Source organism: Bidens hawaiensis, unplaced genomic scaffold, assembly GCF_021521415.1.
Source record: "Bidens hawaiensis isolate Kalapana, Puna unplaced genomic scaffold, B.hawaiensis_p1.1 tig00007678_1, whole genome shotgun sequence".
Taxonomy (NCBI): domain Eukaryota; kingdom Viridiplantae; phylum Streptophyta; class Magnoliopsida; order Asterales; family Asteraceae; genus Bidens; species Bidens hawaiensis.
In genome coordinates this window covers 1,112,952-1,128,656 of record NW_027491534.1, presented here as the reverse complement: position 1 = coordinate 1,128,656, position 15,705 = coordinate 1,112,952, and the positions used below count along the sequence as shown (strand labels likewise).

At 33.0% G+C, this 15,705-nt stretch overlaps 1 protein-coding gene across 1 annotated transcript; it reads left to right on the top strand.

The window, feature by feature from the left end:
• The first annotated feature begins 686 nt into the window (after nt 1-686).
• LOC143635729 (ethanolamine-phosphate cytidylyltransferase-like) lies at nt 687-8,572 on the top strand. The gene is made up of 9 exons (XM_077103486.1): nt 687-991; nt 2,816-3,051; nt 3,806-3,984; nt 4,997-5,068; nt 5,647-5,714; nt 6,408-6,528; nt 6,914-6,979; nt 7,592-7,714; nt 8,273-8,572. The coding sequence occupies exons 1-9, from the start codon at nt 687-689 to the stop codon at nt 8,342-8,344; spliced, it is 1,242 nt and encodes a 413-aa protein (XP_076959601.1). The 3' UTR covers nt 8,345-8,572.
• Nucleotides 8,573-15,705: the final 7,133 nt, after the last annotated feature.

The following is a 15,705-nucleotide window of genomic DNA, read 5'->3' as shown; positions in this document are numbered from 1 at the left end:
TAATATCTAAATCACTAAGCATGACAAACAAGTCAGTAAAGCTTTTTTAAGCCTGTTTCGTATCGAAACAACCTGGTTATTCTTTTTTACGACAATGATTTACATTTTAGTTTTAACTTTGCTATATCACGCTTTAACGTGTTGCGATGCATGAGTTAACGCGCAATTCAAAGTTTTGACATCTATTCTTATACGATATATTTGGCACAAAACATTTAGGCTACGCCGAAAGAAAAAGAAAAAGGGAACCAAAAGAGAATAAAAAAACTTTATTTTTGCTAATGAGCTTACTGTGGATGTGGAGTGACAAAGGACAAACTTGGTCAGGTTCGATTTCTGCCTCCAGCATTTAGTTTTGACGGCATCGAGGGATATTATAAGAGTAAGCGAGTAAGTGACATTGACTAGTTGGATCTTTGCACTAAACAAGCTTTATCTCACCGCGTTATCGTACCTTCGTGCTAGTGTTTTCTCGCAATCGAATAATAAGTGTATCCCTCTCTATTCATGTTGTATTCGTTGGCTTTAAAAAGAAAAGAAAAAAGAGAGAGAGAGAGAATATAAAAAGGGAAGAATAAATGAAAAGGAAAAGGCAAACCACAAGGTGAGGTGATAGTATCAGAACAAGGGCAAAAACGAACACATATTATTTGGATCAATCAATCAATCAATCAATCAAGATCAAGATGGCTTCAGGTCTAGAACCTTCTTCGAAGCGATTCCTGGCGACATGGCTAATCGGAGGTCTGGTGGCCGGACTGTCGTTGGTGGCGGTAACCACTGCCGCCTGGCCGGAACTCTCTCCGCTCAATCGGAAGAAGAAGCGGCCGGTACGAGTATACATGGACGGGTGCTTTGACATGATGCATTACGGCCACTGTAACGCTCTCCGCCAAGCGCGTGCTCTGGGAGATGAATTGATTGTGGGAGTTGTCAGCGACGCTGAAATCATTGCTAATAAAGGCCCTCCGGTTACACCTCTCAATGAAAGGTAATTCATACTTTCACTTTTAGGTTTTATAATTAGGTCAAAAAAAATACTCTGTTTTAGGTTAATAATAATAATAATGGTATGGACTAATCTAGATTAGGTTATTTCTAGCTGGTGTTGTTTTATAGTGATTTAGTTTATGCATTTGCTTTGTAATGCTGTTAGGTCTACTGCTTTTTATTTAGGTTACTTCTGGCCGTCTCAGGACGAAGGGCTTCTAAATCACTTTTTTAATTATGTGATAAATATTTTGACAATTTTACCAATTTTTTTGCGCCTAACACGGACCAAAGCAAAAAGAAATAATAATAATAATAATAAAAACTTACTAAAAGAGCTCATATGAAACACAAAGGAAAGTTTTTTCTATCAAAATAAAAACACCACCAATGAGAATTGAACCCATGGCCTTTGATTCCATATACTACCATTCTTTCCATTGCACCAAGGACTCATTTTCTACACTTATGTTTTAAAACAAAATTATATATAATTTTTTTTAACAATTATGGGTCTATCGGGATTCCTCGACCCTCTTTGGGCCAGCTCTGAATTATCTAATTATGTGTTGTTATTTTGGTAAATATAGATACCATTAGTAGAGTGAAAAAGGGTGCTATAAGCTTAAAATTGAATAGATGATTAGTTTTCGTAGCTGACCAATGGTAGACAGGGTCATTACTGGTCGGAATTGTGCGTGTTATTTTTTGAAAATCGATACTCTGGGGATTGATAAACCAAGGAGTGTATTGTATATTGATTTTGTTCATAATAGGGTTACATAGTCCCTTATATGTAGAGTTGGACATCACACAAGAATACCCTATACACTACGATAATGATAAATAAGAACATAACTAGTCTAATAGGGATTTACAATTAGGAAGAGCATTGCTCGATATTATTTTAATTACTGTGAGTTTTGTGAAAGATGAGGAATTATATAAGAAGGGCATTATCTCATCGTGTGCCTGTGTGGACTTGAGGGCAAAATTAGTGCCACACTGAGTGAAGTAATCCTAAAAGTGAACACGGGATAATAAATCGCCATAACATTTAAACACATGGAAATTGGAAATGACATTTGTAGTTTATAGGTTTACACCGTCTCATTTCCGTGTTTGGGAATTATTTTTTGCTGTGTTTTGCTTTATATGGGCAGTTCTTGAATTAATGTGGTTTGTTGCGTAGATAAAGTTTATGTGAAAATTAGATAACAAAGGATGGATGCAACTAAATTTAAATGGCATCCACCGTCCAGATGACTTCAACATAAAAAAGGTGTGAAATAGATATTCCCACATAAATGGCAATCTCTTGAGCTTTTTATGATGCTATATATGTAAGTTTGACAATTACACATGCAAATTATGTAGAAATTGAATGCTCACATAACTTTTTTGCATTTGGGTAATCTTGTTTTTCTATCTTCTATTTTCCTGTTACGTGTTTAGTTTTGCATTTGATAGGTTTCTTTTGCTTTTGTTTTTTGTCGTGCTAACTAGTATACCAACTGTGCATATTCTTATTGGCTTGTAACCAATATTATGCATTGAGGTTTTATGCCCCTTTAAGTTAGTTATTCTAAAATCCTATATTGTTGTGTGTTTCCATTGAGGTTCTGATTGATTTCTGGGTTTTCTTCCATCGTTCTACCCCGTAATTCTCCAAAAGAATAATAAGAATATGAATATTATCGACATCAATACATAATAAGGTAAGCATATTTTATCTGTCAAGAATTGCATAAACGATTACGTTTATTATAGCATCGAATACATTAAATATGTGATGATTTTCACCTTTTTTATTTATTTATATCAGGATGCTTATGGTTAGTGCTGTGAAATGGGTTGATGAAGTCATTCCTGATGCACCTTATGCTATAACCGAAGAATTTATGAGGAAACTGTTTGATGAATATAATATAGATTATATTATTCATGGAGATGATCCGTGCATTCTCCCTGATGGAACCGATGCATATGCCCTTGCAAAGAAAGCGGGCCGTTATAAGCAAATAAAAAGAACTGAGGGTGTATCAAGCACAGATATTGTTGGTAAGAACTATACTTCATTTTTCTTCGTTTTTATAACAAATTCGACATTGACAAACAAACATAACGTTGGGCCTAAAAAGTTTTTAAAACCAGACCAAGTTGTAATGGGCCTAAAACATTTAAATGAAAATAAACAGACTTAAACAACGTAATTAAATGAAAGTACACGAACGGGAGTAAACATGTTTAAGTGAATGAACGTAAACGAAGATTTTGTCCATTATCGCCCTAACCGAACCGACCCATGAGTTAGTAAACCACGGTTAACCGACCCGACCCACTACCTTTAACCAATCCATAATCGAAGATTTAGTCCATTTTTTTAAGCCCAAATGTCTAATAACAATTAAGTAAGTGGTTAAATAATTTCAAGCCCAAACTTTCACGCCCAATACATTGTTTTGGGCTATTTTAGTCAGGCCCAAACATTTCTTGACCTATTTTAGTTGACGGTTAACTAACCCTTAACTGAACTTAATCTACATGTAAAACCAATTAACCATAACTGATTTAACCATAGTTGATCGGTTATCATTAAAGTTCTGTAATGGTGTAATGGTTACTGTGTTGGCCCAAAACCCAAACCGACCCATGCACACCCCTAGATAAATGCTAAAACTCAATAAATATTAGAACTAATGGAAATGCGCCACAGTAAACGTTCCACACAAACATCTAATTCGCCACTTAATGGAAATGCGTCATAGTAAACGTTTATAAATTTCATTTTTTTGGGGCAATATGATAATTACAGGGCGGATGCTTCTTTGTGTACGTGAGAGAAGTAGTGAGAGCCCTAGTCATGCTTCTTTGCAAAGACAATTTAGCCACGGTCACAACCAGAAATATGATGATGGTGGCTCTGGAAGTAGGACCCGCGTCTCTCATTTTCTTCCTACATCTCGCAGGATTGTTCAGTTTTCTAATGAAAAGGTGCTCATTAATATAGTATTTGCAGTTTTCTAGGGGCTAATAGCTATAGCATTTACAGTCGTGATTTGCTTATGCTATACTATATAAAGTGATTACAAACATGACTCAAATATCTCACATTTCTAGCCAGTAATGTTTCATAAAGTTATATGGATTAAGGAAATTATCGATACCAACTCATTTCCAAAAGGCAAAGGATCATACATTATTGAGATGTTTGGGCAATATCGGAAAAATAAAGATTACAAAGTATAGAAGTATTGGGGATAGTGTATGTGAAGGCAACGTGATTATTCAGTTTTCTTCATTAAAGCCACCTATACGTTGAAGATACTTTGTAGGTCACCCAAGTATTTTTGTAGTTCAACATCTTCAAGCCAATACTAGAAACTGAGTCTAATGCGACCTTTTAGAAGTAACCTTTTTAACGTTTGTTGCATTTGATTATAAAGGAACTTTGTTCAACTTAACAGTTGCATTAAAAGATCCGATGCAACCTTTTTCTTGACAAGCTGTCAATTTTATTGAAAACTGTAACTTTTTTAAACATAAATGATAACTTTCTTTTAAAAGGTTGTGCAACATGTTTATGAATACATGACCATTATTATAAATGTCCAATTTTGTTAGAAACGCCACTTTTACGAGTACTGAAAATTAGAACACGGCGGACTATGAAATGCCCTTAGTTATTTGAAGTATAATATACTTGTCTTTTCAAAATCTTTTAAGGCCAACCAAGTAATTTCAATATATATATATATGTGTGTGTGTGTGTGGCCTTAATGAAAAAGTTGTATAGTTAGATGCCTCCACATATATTATCCCAAGTTATTGGGATATGCACAAAATTATGTGACTGTATGATTTTTGCCATATATGTTTATACATCGGCATCCCCTCTTCAACAAATTTGGCGGTTTTTTGACCCTTAATACAAGTTTACTTAGGTAGCTATAAGTATCCGATTACATTGCTCAAAGTTTTTTATCATTTTTTTTCTTTTTTGCAGGGAGCTGGACCTAATGCTCGTATAGTTTATATAGATGGTGCATTTGACCTTTTCCATGCTGGACATGTGGAGGTACGATACTTTTTATATGATTGTATCACATAACTGCTTATCTATTGTTATTCTTTTTTGTCTCCCTCTTAAAAGTTCAAACTATTATATATGTCATTCTGAATTTTGTAAATCATATTTGCCTTTTTTATAACAAAATTACATAAATTTATAGTAACTAAACTAAGATGAGTTCCTTATGTCAGTAGGTTTCACTGAACTAATGAAGTGGACATTATGTGCTAAGATGATTCATAGTAATGATATTTTCTAATTTGTTTATTCCTTTGAAACAGATTGTTATAGTTAACTGATTTTCTTTTTATTTTACTATGGAGTGGATCAATATGGTATTTTAGAAGTTTTGAAAGGGTAACTGCGATTATATATGGAATTTTGAGCTTTTAGAAGGAAGTATATGAAATTAATCTATCTTTTTGCTTGTTTCACATCAAGTGTTACTTAACAAAGTAATTTTTGGACTTCCATAATTAGGATACCAGTAGTTGATATTTTGACAAAGATTTATTGTTATGATTTGGTTTATGCGTCTCTTGTGTTTAAAACCTTTGATAATAAAGATAATTGTGTTCTCACAGATTCTCAGACTTGCTCGTGGGCTTGGTGATTTTCTGCTTGTTGGGATCCACACAGATCAAACTGTGAGGTATGTGAATAATTCTACCTTCAATTGAAAAATGCTTTCAGATTTTATATACCATTACATATTAGAAGAGAATGAGGCAAACAAAGTTTTCAAATACATAAATGGTGGTAAGTGGGATTAAAAGTTGTTTATAATCAGGATTATAGTCACCCGTACAGAACAATGACCAATTATAGATTTATTTAGGGTAACGTCTAAAGAACTATTACAATTTATATTGGTTTCCATGTTATTCCTAGAAAATGAAAGATTACATGTTTCTAAAAGTTCTACGTAGTTTATAAAGTATAAATCCTGTGCCCAAGCCATACTTGATATCTTGTAAAGGTCTCAATTTTGACCCATTTACTTGGGTCAATTTATCTCAAACATGCCAAACGGTTGGAGGATATCAAGCATTCAAGCTTGTTAAAGGGAGCGTGAGTATATTTATAAAGTATACAACCTATTAAATAATTTATTCGAAGATTTAGATTTTTGCTTTAATATTATTGTTTTCATGATCATAACTAACACATTAACTAATCATATTTTTTTCTTAATGGACTAACAAGCGGGACAACCTGTCCAAGCCCATTTCAACCAAACTGACCCGTTTTGATCTGTTCTCCAACTCATCCATCTTGCTACCTTTAGCATCTTGTATGGTTTTCGGCTGTGAAGCTTACATAAATTGTTTAATTGTTAATTCAGTGCTAATAGAGGGGCCCACCGTCCAATCATGAACCTCCATGAAAGAAGCTTAAGTGTTTTGGCTTGTCGGTATGTGGACGAGGTTATTATTGGTGCTCCATGGGAGATTTCGAAAGATATGGTGAGTTAAATTACAATTCATAATATTACTTCCTTTCATTGAATAGATACATCATTTATTCCCCTTCAAAGTTACATTGCGGTCTTTTGAGTCTAGACATATGGATTAATTTCATATATATCTTTCTAAATTTCATAATATCATATTTACCCTTCCTAGACACTAACAGTATTGTATATACCTATTTCATAGTAAATAAATATTAACAGTTACTTATAATAACCCAATAGAAAAATAATGTTATTACTGTGGATCGTCTTTGCACAATTACACATAATGTTCTATTCATAGTAAGTATCCGATTTTTTATAAATGGTGTTCCAAACTTCATGAATGTGTGATTAAAGAGAATCTTAATCGCTCTTATTTTAAACAAATTATGCAGATCACAACCTTTAATATCTCTTTGGTTGTCCATGGTACAGTCGCAGAGGATGATGATTATGAAAAGGTATGATAAATTATAGGGCAAACTGCACAAAATAGAAATGAACTTTACTTATACTATTTGTAATTTGCTGATGTGGCACTGGTTGATGTCACGCTAGTCACTACATATGGAAAAAAAAATCTTGAGCAAAAACAATTAAAAAAAAGTACATGTACTAGTTTGAAATAGTTATATTTATTCTTATTTATATTTGAGTAAAATAGATCAATCGTCCCTGTGGTTTATGCGAAGTTAAGATTTCGTCTTTTAACTTTGTAAAATTACATAGGTGGTGCTTAAATTTGAAACTTATAGCATTTGGCAGTTCAGCTGTTAAATCTTTTTTAATGGACCATTCTACCCTTTAAGGAGTCAAGCTTTTAGTCCCCAAACTGTGCAATTAAATCTTTTATGGTCCTTAAAGGAATATCATTTGTTCCTAAAAGCGATAATAACATGTAAATCAGTTTCTATTTTGTGTATGATTTAAGGTTGTTTCGAAAACAGAGAAAATGTATAGCTCATTTCTGTTCATGCAGGTTGTCCTATATTTTATTGCTTATAGCTTTGTGTTTTTTAAATATATCTTTTTTACTGCTTTGACATTAACTTTTTCTGTCATTGATCTGACAGGATGATCGCGATCCATATGATGTTCCAAGAAGTATGGACATATTAAAGGTTTTAGAAAGTCCTCTTGACATCACTACAAGCACAATAATAAAGAGGATTGTATCAAATCATGAGGCTTATCAGGTTTCCTTTACTTTCCTTCGACTGCATAATGTTTATAAGCAGTAATTACCCAAACTTCGGGGGTGTGAGTGAGCTGGCTCAGCTTGTTATATGCTTATATGAATGGAATTAGGTAAAGTTAATACATATTATATATCGTAAAATAACTCATAAATAATTTAAGAACTTTAAGAACTCTTAACAACCAAACATTTTTTAAAATTCTTTTTATATATTGTTATTATTTGAGTTTAGTTATATCACTTATTATATATATTTATTGATAAACAATTCATAAATACATATGATTGTTATACTTGATAAAAGCATCTATATCTTTTAAGGGTTTATTACACCATTTCGTTTTGGTCATTTTGTGTAATGTTCTCTCTTTTTTTTTTACCATCATAAAAAAGTGTCCTTTTTGACCACATCATCATTAAATCAGATTTTGTCGAACACTCGAACAAATGATGTCTCATTATTACAACTACTTATCTGATTCTAAATAAAAATATTACAATACACAAAACCTAAAATCTTAGATGGGTTTGCACTAACTCTCAGGTTTCTTTTCAGAAACGTAACGAAAGGAAGGGAGAAAGTGAGAGAAAGTATTACGAGGGTAAGAGTTACATATCAGGTGATTAATATATGCATACACATGAAATCATATTTTGAAGGGTATGTGTGTAGCTGAGTAGTGAAAAGCTCGTCTTCGCCAATACGTTTTTGTTTTCCTGGTGTTGGGGGATCGGCATTTGAATCTTTGACGTTGACTTTGACCGCGTGAAGGATTCGTGTAGATTTACTTTAAGATGTCTTATTGGACTAAAATTTGTTCTCTTAATCCCCAAACTTTCTGTTGTCTTTGTAATAATGCTATAGAATGAAAAGCTATTTATTTGTGTTATGAACATATTTGTTCGTTAGTTTATGTTTGTTTATCTTTGTTTGTTTACATTCATTAGTGTATTAATTAAATATTTAGGAATCTAGTTTTATGATTTTTTTTAGGCGCAGCATATTGATGCTTACGTGTACTTTTAGTTGATATTCACCTGATTATTTCTTTCATCTACTATGTTCGTTCATTTGTGTTCCTTTACATTCATGAACCGTTCTGTTTATACTATTAACAGACGGGCAAGAACGAAAACACTTCATTTCTTAATGAACAAGCCCAAACAAGAAAACCCGACACCTATTCCGGCTTTTCCAAGCTGACACTACTAACATCCCCAAAACCAAAGCAATTCACCCGGGGGGGGGGGGGGGGGGGGGCTTGATTGGTGCAAGTATCTATGTTGTTGGGTACCTGGTCGACGTGCCCTTGAACTTTGATTTGGCCCTTCCGACCTATGAGTACCACCATCACCATGCAGCCCTTTTCAAACTCAAGCAAACTTCCACAGGTACTTAAAACAATGTTTCAATTCGGGTGCTTGAATTTCCAATTAACAAAAATCAAGCCATTTGAATCACCGTTTCGAAATAAGTTTTACATCAGTCGACTCATATCGTTCTTCCGATCAAAAGCCCTAAAACATCGGTTTGAAACTACGGAAAAAACATAACGACGTTATGTATTTTTTAACGGAGGGCCAGTGAGACAAAAATAGTTAAAAGGTGGGACCATTGCTAATGATTTTTAAAGGTGGGATTATTATCGATCTATACACAAAAGGTGTAATTATTTATTTCCAATTTTCCTAAAAGAAATAATGTAGTCCAATTTTAAGTGGTGATAAATAAAAAATCTAAAGGCACAAGTCTGTAATATTGTTTAAACTTTAAATAGACGAGCAAGAAATTAACTTTTTAAAGGAACATTATCTCTTCATCCATTGCCTCGTCATAAGCTATACAAGAAGATTATTTTTAATTTTTTCTTGTTAATTTGTTTTATATAAGAGAAAGGGTTAAATTACATATTATTTAATAGCTTCAGAAAGTGGGTGATTCACTGATTACGGATGGTGAAAGTTTTTAGATATTAAAAAAATAAAGAAAACGAAAGAAACAAAGTCGTTGGTTAATGCTATATTGTTGGCGTTTATAAAAGAGCGAATGAACATCAAGATGCAATAATGCATTGTAAGTGGATATCAACATCGGAAATGGAATAACAATATTTAAACATTTATCAAAGTGGTTAATGGTATTGATAAACCGTTAAAACTAGATTCAGTTGTTTATATTGGTCCAAAACGGCTGATTCTGGTTTGGGTTAACAAGTTTCTGATTGGCGGGCTGGCTTTTACAACGCAGATATGACCCACATTTTTATCCCTGTCTAAAACATCAATTGGCATGAACACACATAAAATCATGTAAACTGACACATCCATAAGTGTAATTTAAATTCGATAATGTAGAAAATGATCATCCCATACGAATATACAATAGTACATATACATTGTGGTAAGTGGATATCTACATAGTGAATGGTAAAATGGTAAAGTTATCAAAAACTTGTGGGCCAACAAATATAGATTCACTTGTTAACACCACTTTAATGTATAACGTACTAAGTACCAACAATCTAATAAAAATACCAAAACACCAAATCACAGAGTTTAGAATTTAGTTGTAATTATCGTTTGCTCCCGTTGTTTGATTTTATATTCATAGCAAAATGTTAGTAAAAATTGTGTGGGGGGGCTTGTTTGGGGATCCCCTATGAGGATAATAATGCGTGACAATCCTTGTAAACAGAATTTTAAGAGTATTTTGATCCTAAATCATACTTTCACACTTTTTTTTCTTCAAAATTCAGCACAAGAAGTTTACCACTTAAATATTATGATGCACTTTTTTTATATAAATAATGTCAAATAAAAAAGTTATAAACATTTAAAAAATAGGATAATTTAAAAAAAATCAATAAAAGTGACTAAATAATACTCTTCATTCCCTTTTTTTGCCCCTTACTTATGCCTTCCTAGTCTAGTTAGGCAAAATTAATTTTTTATTTGTTAAATCCCTGACTAAATAAAATAAAATACAGCTGATGTGATGATTCACTATGATAATTATACACAATAACATATGATGGGATGGTTTATCATTAAATTGTAAAACTAGTTCGTTTGAAAATTAGTTATCAACCTATAGTTTACTTCTCAATTCTCATGACGTGGTTTGACGGCTTATATGTCTAATGACAGCTATACTATTTGTTTATGTGCTAATTTGTCAAACTTAAACGATCATTGGTCATTTATTCATCTAAATATTAAGCGTTTACATCAAGATAGAGGTAAACGGACAATAAGCCGAGCAATTTAAAAATTGTAATTATGATGCTAAAATATTATTGAATAACATGTACGTTATTAATACATCACGACTATGTTGAAAAACATTCGAGAAAAACATGAATCTAGTCGTCACAACAAAATCATTGTACATCTATGATTTATAGTAGTGAAAACGTGTGAAAACAAATAGTAAGGATTTATACTTTTTCCCTGTTTTTTTAGAATTTACTTATAGGCATACAAAACATGACATTTTTGTAAAATATAACGTTGTAAATTTACGTAACAAATAAAAGTAATTGGTATTTTACTTTATAAATTCATTATATAATTTTGAACTTAGGATGTTCATAATGTTACTTGATTTTTAAAAGCGATCAAACCAATAGATTATGAAACCGGATTGATAACGGTATGATTACGAAAACATCAATAGCGATAGATCTAAGATGATTTGGGTATATTTTACAATAAGAAAATTGGGTCAAAGAGAAATGAATATTGTGTTAAATAAATAATAATATATCAACGTATAACGTAGCCGCCCCATGAGAAATCTTTATCCTGTGGGCCCACCTCTTCACCGCAAACTCATCCTCGGCCACAGATTTCCATCATTCTTATTTCTTAACACTATTCCATCCAAACTAAACAACAAATAGATAAAACTACTTATTCTAATACAAAAATTATATTATCCTTCCTTAAATATCTCTAATACTTTTCTAATAATTGGCATCTGGATAATTACTTTATTAACTTTTATTCATGACTATTTAGAGGCAATATAGGATACTCAAGTTCAATCTAACTTAATGAAAGAAGACCGGATATTTGCAATATCTAATTGACAGAATTACAAAAGTTGTCTTTTATTTTTCACCCAAATTTTACTTGTTGTCCCTGATCTTTAAAATTGATTTTTTTTGTCCTTTACGTTTTAAAATCCAACAGCGTTTGTCCTTTTCGCCTAACCCGGTTAGATTTTCTTATTAAGTCTTGTCACGTGCGTTGCACGTGAGGGCAAGTTGGTTATTTTACCTGTTTATTTAAAAAAAACATTTTATAATATAAACAATTTAATTATAATAGTTATTTAAATATTATTTAACTTAACCCAACTCACCTCTCCCACCACCGTAGCTCATCCGGCGAGCCACCACTACCGTCTTCTCCGGTGAGCCACCACCACCGTCATTTCTGGCGAGCCACCAACACTACAACCGGAACCCACTCCGGCCATAACATTAGATCTGAATCGGAGATACAACGATTTTCCGGCGAGCAGATCTGAATCGGTACTCGCCGGAAACCTGCAACTCGTTTTTCCGACGAGCAGATCTGAATCGATTTCATCGTTTTTCCGGAGATACACTCTCTCTTTCTCTATCTCTCTCTCATCACCGGAAAAAGCCGGAAAAACGAGTTTGGTAATAATAATAAGGCATGCAATCCAAGTTATGGTTTGGTAAAGAAAGGTTCACGGATAACAATTCGGTTTAGCTCGTAATTCCGTTACGACAACACAAACAAAATTTTAATTTGGGTTTACAGTTGCTTGAATGGTTCAATTAGCCATGAATTAGTGTTGAGTCTTGGATTTCTAATAAGTGCTTAATAATGGTAAAAATATAAACAAGTGCCACCAGAAAAACGAGTTCCGTACGCCGCCGGAAAAACCATCTTGAAAGAATTAGAATCGATTAAATGATGCAGCCAGAGATAATGCCGATTGATTGGAAGTCGTCCTCGCCGGAGCCTTAAATATAATATCAGGTACTGATTTTGAAGCCGTCCTCGCCGGAGCCCTAAATATAATAATAGGTTTTGGTCGGAGATGATGATGGTGGTGGTGGAGGCTTAGCGTTGGTCACCATGGTAATGGTGGCCGGAAAACTGATTGTGATGTTGATGGTGAGACTGGACGGTTCAACTCAAACCTCCACGAATTTCAGATCTGCAAAAAGTATCGTGCAAGGTTTTAGATGATGGCTGGATGGTGGTGGAGAGTAGCGGTGTTCCGGTGGACGGTAATGGCGGCCGGACTATGGAAGACGGGGGCGATGGTGCCTGGTTGTGGCGGTGGATGGTGGAGAGGGAGAGAGGTGAGAGAGGCAATGGTTGGGTGTGTATAAATTGGGGAAAAATGAAAAGAAGGGGAAATTACTGTTATGCCCTCGTGTGCATCGCACATGACAAGACTTAACAAGAAAGTCTAACCGGGTTAGGTGAAAAGGACAAACGCTATTGGATTTTGAAACATAAAGGACAAAAAAGATCAATTTTGAAGATCAGAGACAACGAGTGAAATTTGGATGAAAGATAAAGGACAATTTCTGTAATTCTGTCTATCTAATTTGATTATAAGGGCATCTAGGTTTTATCACCAATGGGTTTTCAGGCAGGTGAGTTTTTCCCAGAACTGGATATAATTTGGAGGCCCCTAAGAGCATTCACATCCCGTTCTTCATCCTTATCTCTATAATTACACTACAAAACACTACATTTCTCTTTCCTGTTAAATTAAATAATACTTTTATCATTACAGTTTTCTCTCTCCTCTACTCACAACCAATCCAACAAATATTAAAAAATAAATAGGGGCAAACAATTTTCCCCTAATGTTTTCCCAAATTTACAAAAAAACACTACATATTTCTTTCCACCCTATAATTTACACTCACATTCATTCAAAACCTCACCCTATAATTTACCAATCCCCCTCACATAATTATGGGGGATGGGATGGGAATGCTCTAAGAGCTCCGTACGAACAACAAACATTAAAAGAAATTTGACGTTAAAAGATGAGGAATATCGCAAAACATATAAATAATTATATTTAATTTAACAAAATTAAATTAGAGCGAAATTGCTTGAAAGTTACACAAATTGGATGAAGCTTTTAAATCGGAAACTTTTGCCATTCCCTGTTGCTGGGATGGTAACTGGTAAGCGGTTAGGTACAAAATAGAAGGTCTAGAGTTCAGTCCTTTTAAAATATAAAAATAAATTTAGCCGTTGAAAAAGAAAAAAAAATTGTAAATCTATACTACGCACGTGAAGATGAATCATACGAAATTAAAGACAAAGTAGGTGAAGTTTTAAATTTGATTTAAAAAATATTGCACATTATAAATTTTTTCACTTCATTAATTTCCTCTAAACAAAAATTACATTATATTGATGAGAATATGAGAATAAAGGGAGTTCACGAGATACTTCTATACCGATTCATTTTTAGAACTAAAAACGATTGAAATTTGTTTTAAAGTGTCATCATATGTCCAAATGCTTTTAAATTGGTCCCATAAATAAAGAAATTTTAAGTTTATTCTTGGTTGTATATAGACTTAAAATTGAATTGAAAACTTTGTGATTATTTCATTGGTATTTTAAAAATTAAACATGATAAAATCAAGCAAAATTCAATAACCATTTGAAATGTTGATAGTTCATTTTAAAATATTGTTACATGTGATAAAATTAGGGGTGAGCACAAAACCGAATTAACCGAAAAAACTGTACTAAAAAACCGAACCGAAGCATTAACCGATGGTTAATTTTTTGTTTTTTTTGAAAAACCGAAATTTCGGTTTCAATTAGGTTATCCGTTTTTAAATAACCGAAAAAAACTGAACCGAACCGATTGATGATGATAAAGATTATAAAGATGACGAGGAATTGACTAAACTTTTAAGATAAATAAATAATATGATGAATGAAGATCGAGACTAAACTTTTAATGTTTTTTAATTTTTAAACTCTATTTAGCAACTTTGTATTCGTATAGTTTCACGTAGCACGTGCCTATTTTTGTTTTTTGAATCCAATATATATGTGGACCGTGGTACTCTAGCACGTTCTTATACAATCTTAAAATATACTTTTCATTTTTTAATTTTTTTTGCAATGTCAATAAATAATTGAAAAAAACCGAAAATAACCGAACCGAAACCGAAATTAACCGAAAACCGAAGGGTTTGCATATTCAAATAACCGATTACTTCGGTTTCGGTTTGGGTTTCGCCTAATAACCGAACCGAACTGAACCGTGCTCAGCCCTAGATAAAATGATTACAAATTAATAAACGTACCAGTAAAAATCACATAGAAAACATATGCCTAGAAATTGTGGGATCAATGCATGATTTTTTTTTTGTTTTTTCATTTCTTATTTGGTGAAGGGGAACCAAAGGATTCAAGGGGTTCGCTCACTCTCAGTTTTTGGAATTCGTTAGTTTTTTTCCTACAAAATTTAGTATTTTTAAGAAAAAAATATGAGTTCGACCATTTGATTACAATCTAACCTAAAACTTTGTGTGCAAACCTTTTATGAAATGTTGGTATTTTTTAAAGGAAATAAATTTGCATATATTTGAAAATAGAGTTAAGAGCACTTGAACAGTGTCATTCCGGCTTTGATAGGTTGGTAAGTTAAGATGTAGAATAAGAGGTTAACAGTTTAATACCGATAAAATATAATATTTAACTGATAAATAAATAAATAAATGAACAGTATACACGCATTTGAGAGTCCTCATAAGGGCATATTTAAATCAATAGCAACTCATTATCTCCTGCCGGGGTACTTTCGTAATCTTACCTCATGTTATTTGACACTATAAATGTCCCCTTCACACAACTTGCTACACTCAAAGCCAAGCCACCTATCAAAACAAAATCTCATTTCTCTCGTAGTATTCTTTACAATTTAACTTTCACAATCCACCCCTGAACTTCAGCAGT